The sequence below is a fragment of the Alligator sinensis genome, unplaced genomic scaffold, assembly GCF_000455745.1.
Source record: "Alligator sinensis unplaced genomic scaffold, ASM45574v1 scaffold810_1, whole genome shotgun sequence".
Classification (NCBI taxonomy): domain Eukaryota; kingdom Metazoa; phylum Chordata; order Crocodylia; family Alligatoridae; genus Alligator; species Alligator sinensis.
In genome coordinates this window covers 753,753-759,676 of record NW_005842691.1, presented here as the reverse complement: position 1 = coordinate 759,676, position 5,924 = coordinate 753,753, and the positions used below count along the sequence as shown (strand labels likewise).

General features: G+C 34.1%; 1 protein-coding gene across 1 annotated transcript in view; it reads left to right on the top strand.

Annotated features, from left to right (window-relative positions):
* MMADHC (methylmalonic aciduria and homocystinuria, cblD type) overlaps positions 1–5,924 on the top strand; it is a 27,270-nt gene that overhangs the window by 16,154 nt on the left and 5,192 nt on the right. Inside the window, exons 5-7 of the mRNA XM_014524877.2 lie at positions 1,269–1,374; positions 2,007–2,137; positions 4,753–4,839. Of these exons, the coding sequence (XP_014380363.2) occupies positions 1,269–1,374; positions 2,007–2,137; positions 4,753–4,839 (324 nt within the window). The remainder of the gene's footprint in view (positions 1–1,268; positions 1,375–2,006; positions 2,138–4,752; positions 4,840–5,924) is intronic.

Below are 5,924 nucleotides of genomic sequence, written 5' to 3'. Positions count from 1 at the left end.
CAGGCTGTGGGCAAGAATCAGGTCAGTTTCCACGCTGCTGTTCAGCCTGCTGTGGGCAAGAATTAGGTCAATTTCACGCTGCTGCTGTCTGGGAAGGCTCTGAGCACTAGCAAAGGCAAACACTGAAGCCATTCACTTGGAAACAGGAGCCAAAACAGAGAGTGGGGGAAGGGTTAGAGTAGCAGAGGCATTCATCTCATCCATCCCAGCAGCCTGGGGAGTGGTTAGATTAGTTGAGGCCCACCCACTTTTCCAACACCTGGAGGGGATTGTATTGGCCTCAAATTTATCTGACCCTTGCATGTTGAAGGTTGATTCAAAAGATTTATCTGAGCAAGGTCAGTAGAGAGCATCCTTCTTTTCCCAACACTTGGTCGACAGGAAAAGAAGATATTGGTCTTTGGTAAATAGGTTTAGTCGTCTGACTACTAGGTGTCTGGTGAATTTGTAAAACAGGTAAGTGAAAGGGAATTAAGGGCATTTGTCAGGGTGGCAGATGGGAGACAGACATCTTTTCTGTCATGAAAGGAACTCCTTCAGGCATTGTAGGTAGGAAAGAGAGACCAGAAACAGGAGAGCATGTGCAGAGAACAGCATCAAAATGTAATGGAAGTCATGGATGGAAAGAGAATGCGAGAAGCAAGAGGCAGGTTGAGTAAACAAGTTGGGTTTTTTCATGTACTATATTTAATAAAATTTTAAAATAACTTAAACATAGAAGGGCTAGAATCGTAAGTGTAGTCATCAAAGCTTATAAACTTACATTTGGTCTAGGAAGAACTGAAGTTTAGGACATTAGTTTTGGATGTAACGGCTATAGATGTGAGAACAATGCTTATTTTTTCATGAATAAGAAATCACACCGTAGGTTAGAATCATCACTGGCTGATCAGAAACTAAGCTATTCTATTACAAGTCAGCACTACCCTTGTCAAAGCATAGGCCTGGAACTAAAACATGAGTTTAACCCATTTAATCTCAGGTTTGTTTTTTAACTAAACAATTTGCCGTTCCATGAGTTGGTTTCCCCACTGGTATGTTAGGGTAACAATTTTTATCTACCTCAGAAGTGCATCCCGTGAGCATTTTAAAATTTTTTTGTTTATTTGTTTCGTTTTTGTTTAAGCCCGTTATAAGAAACTTACTTGTGTGTGTTCCAGCTGCTACAGGCATTATTTTCATGAAACTACCACCAGAACTACAGTCTTGTTCATTTTGCGTAGAAATAAATGTGAAAGTTACCGTTTATATTTCCTTGACTTTTTCAGGGTGCTGATCGCTCACATAAACAGCAAATTAATAATGCAGAAACATACTTTGAAAATGCAAAGGTAGAATGTGCAGTACAAACTTGTCCAGAAATCTTACGAAAAGGTATATTTTTTGCTCTTTTTGGCAGTTTTTATAACATTAAAAACTGAGATGCTGACCAGCTAATTAAACCTGTAGTGTATACAGTATTTCTAAACCTTCAAAATTTAAGCACATTTTAAGAAGTAATCCATAACAACATGATTGCTAAAGTGGCATTTCACATCAAACTATTATTTTAAGGTGAAAAGCAAGTGCATGTTTTAAATTATTTTACAAATAACATACAAATTAATGAATCAATGGTTAACCTTTTTCCTTATTTTTTTTCTGTATAATTGAGATTTATTTTGACTGTTGTCTTTTATTCAGTGTACAAGACAGACTTCTATTATCTAATATATTGTTTCTTTTGTTTTCTTGTAAAGTCTTTCTCTCTGCTTTCTAGAAAGACCATGGATTAGTTGAACAGGACTAAGTTTAGAGACCAGTTGGTTTTGTAACTTCGTGACTCTTGGCAAGTCAACATGGTGTTTATAAGGTTGAAACATTTTTTAATTAAGTCACAGTATAGGGCAGTGAATACAATAATTGACATTTGCCAACATTCACTTGTGTACCATTAGAAAAAAAGTATAGAGAAATATGCAAAGCCAACCTGTTAGACCCTTAAATGTGGATTTTATTTTCTTTAGATTTTGAATCCTTATTTCCAGAGGTGACTGTCAAAAATGTAACTGTTCTAACTGTAACTCAGAAAACTAACAATGATATGACTGCATGGAGTCAAGAAGTAGAGGATGAAAGAGAGATGCTGTTAGAAAATGTAAGTATTTTAAATGGTATCAGTTTATTCTTTCTGTTCATATATTATTCGTGAGTTTAGTTCTGGCACTTGGTACTGTATAATTTGCTTCTACAGTAGCCATTAACCAAATTATTCCTATTGAGAAAATGAGGACTTTTTTAAACCAGTTCTGCAGAGTTCATGGATTTTTTTTATGCAAAGAACTTTTGGACTGAAAAGTATTAATTATTTTGCTTTATAGCGAGAAGACTAATAGAGTCTCCTTATGTGAGAGTAATTGTCTTTCCTTATTGTTGCAGTTTTAGAGCAATATGTTCCACTGAATTCTAACGTTGATTAATTTAGTCTATTTCTACAAGAAAATGATTGACATACACAAAAAATAAGTTTTCACTTTTGCCTAGTATAGCCAAATCAAACTGAATTACCACAAAAGGTGTGTCATGTCTTCTCTTTTCTCTTCTTTTCTTTTCTCGTAACTTTTACTTGATATGTTTTGTATTTTTTTAATGACCTAATCCTGTAGATGTCAGTATTTACTACTGCAATTTTTTTCTCCAACTATAGTAACTAAAATGTAACTCTTTTAAAACTGTATACATTTACAAAAATAGAGAATTCTGCCTGTAGAGGGAGGGGCCTTACATCTGATGGGTGAGCATCACTGCTAGTAAACACTAAGCTTGAACATAGTTCTATTAATTATCTTCCAAGTTTTGTAAGTGACTGCAGTCTGTAAGTAAAGGCCATGTAAACCTTTACTACAAGAAAAGCCATCTGAAGCTTCAACATGAAGATTTCATAAAACTCCCTTCATTTTGGCGTGTTCTTGTCTTCAAATTATTTTTGGTCTGTTGGTCTTTAGCGTTGTAATCTGGTCTAATTATATGTTAATTGTCTTCTTCCTTCTCTGTGCACCCCCCTGTCAAGTCTAATGTAGTCATTGTAGGGGTGTTGGGATGTTAGATGTAACCTCCTGGCCTAAAGGTTACTAACAGCAAATTCACAATAAAATGGTCTATTTGTTTGCTGCATAGATGGTTAGAAATAACCTCTGAAGTACTAATTTAATGTGAGAGGCTTTTGCTAAAGAGGTTATTGACAGACAAATAAATCTGTGTGTTTACAGTCGTTAGTCTCAAGTTTTAATTAACATCACTTTAAGTGATTGCTATGAGATTGTTACAACATAGGGTCAAAAGATCTGATATATGAAAGATGCAGCATTAAATGCTGTCTTTAGATTGTTTATGTGTATTTAAAAATAAAATACATAGATAACTATCTTAAAAGAAACTGAAAAATAGTTCACTTTTTGAGAGAACTGTTCCTGTTTTAAGCCCCCTAAATGACAAGTCTACTAAGCGTAATCTGGATTTGAAATTTTGATATGCAGAACTATGAGTCTGGAGTACAAGCATAAGAATAATGTACAAGTTTACAAACTTTGGCATCTTTATATTTCTTTATTTTTAAAGTAATGAGATTGGCATCCATGGAAGAGTAACAAAAGTAAATTCAGTCATTTATGTGTATTTGGAGAGATAGGCTACCTAATGCAGCAAAAGAGAGAGAATTGGAAGCCTTATCACATGATTGTTTGTGGCTTGTTGCCATGCCAAAACAGCCTCAAGGTTAGCATGGTATGTAATCTGGTCAGTGTGGATGTCACAGCTGTAACTCTTCTTAAGATTATGGTTTGTTTCTTTTACGTGTCAAACAAATTAATGAATTCTGACACCATAGATAACAACCAAATCTTTGTTTTATCTGATCAATTGCTATACAGAAGCTGTCATTTTCAGAAGATAAATTCTTACAATTTTTGAGTTCATGCTTTGGGGATATTTAATTGGGGAAGAAAATGTGATACCTTTTTTCTGAAAATATTATAAAACTTGAATTAATTGGTCTCCGTCATTTGTTTGAAAAATGTAGGAGCAAAACTTTCGTTGTTTACGCTGAAAATATTTGGAAGAATGGAATTGCCCACTGATCTTGCCCACTGTTAATTACAAAATGGTAATTAATTTCAAGAATCAAAAAACAGAATGCTTATGAAACTATTTCAGTATCTGTAACTAGAGCTGTTAGTGTTCTGATTTCTGTTTAAGAGCATTTGCTGTTGGCTTGTAATTGAACAATCTCACGTTATTATGTCCAGCTTTACATATATTTTGAACAAAAACAAGCCTTTTCATTACATTTATATCTTTGTTTGAAATGTTATAGCATCAAATTAGGAAAAACAGGTTTGCTCTATAAGTGACTTGTGAAATGGAGAAATAGAGAACTTCATGAAGTAATGACTGCTTCTTAAAGAGGTTAACAGGTATGATTGCAATCTGCATGAGCAATCAAAGTAATTACATCATCCTGGTTGTACAAATGTTTAATCCTTTACTTTCTGCTATAAAGAATTTCTTTTAAGATCTCATGTGACTGTCATAGTGTAATATGTCATTAATTTTAATCCTCTTAGTAGTGTTGATCTTTTTCTATTGTGTTGAACTTCACATTTTTTGGTGTAAATTAAAGATCTTCATGAACTCCCACTTTTAAAAATTGATTTTATATTTAGATATAAAAGGAGTACCTCCATTTTAATGTGATTTATATTTCTTCTCTTTTAGTTCATTAATGGTGCCAAAGAGATTTGCTATGCGCTGAGTGCTGAAGGATATTGGGCAGACTTCATTGATCCTTTTTCAGGACAAGCAGTAAGTTGCTTTGCAGAATGGGGTGGGGAATGGTGATTTGTCTATGTAGACTTGCAGTGGTTTGTGAATTACTTGGTTAAAATTCAGCTCTTACATATTGATGAGATGGTTCTTACTAATTTTTAAATTGATGATGATGGTTGTGGTTCAGTTTGTAATTGCTTTTTATCCATGGCATACAAACTGCTGGTACAATAGACAGTCTAAAGAACAATGTTGACAAAAATACAATAAATGAAGTGTGAAGAATAAATTGCCTTAGGATCCCTAACAGAAAAATCACTGCTAAAATAATGTGTGATGTCAATGGTTATGTGTTCTTTAGATAATTTGATAGTTCCCACTCCTAGTTGAAACATAGCTGTTTTTAAAAAACTAAGATCTTAAGCTTTCTGTATATTATTAAGGCCATTGAATTGAAATTCATTGCACTGAAGACCTAAAGTAGGATATATCCTAGCTTAAGATATCCTGATGGGTACAATTGTTACATCTGTCTATGGTGTGTCTTTTACTTGAGTGGGCCGTAATAAGGTAAATAGAGATGACTGGTTAACTGTTAAGTTGACTAAACTCTTTTTTCAATGGAACAGAACCCTCTCTTAGTCATGTGTTATGCATGTCTGGGCTTTTGCAACCTAGAATTGCATAGACAGAAAGAGAACTTCTAGCCATAGCAATCTGTGAAAGTGATATTTCCATATATGCAGTTTCATTCAAAAGAGTGGGGTGGCATTGAATCCTGTTGTAATGTCTTCTTGCCAAGTGACTCTTCTTATTTTGGTATTAAGTGGTCATTAGAAAAATATAAACACGTTGTTTTAATGTAAGGCATATGCTGACAGTACTAAAATATATAAGAAGACTTCATTTGTGTGAGTACAGATTTGAGAAACACGAGTCCTTATTTTTCAGTCCCAGTTTTTTAATATCTACTTGGTCACATTGCACAAGTAATTTTATCGCTGAGTCTTGTTTTACCACATGCAAAGTACTGTATTTACTGAAATAGAGGACGACCCCCCCCCCCCAATAATTAGATTCTATACATTTTTTATATTTTTGTTAGAAACCTATATTTTAAG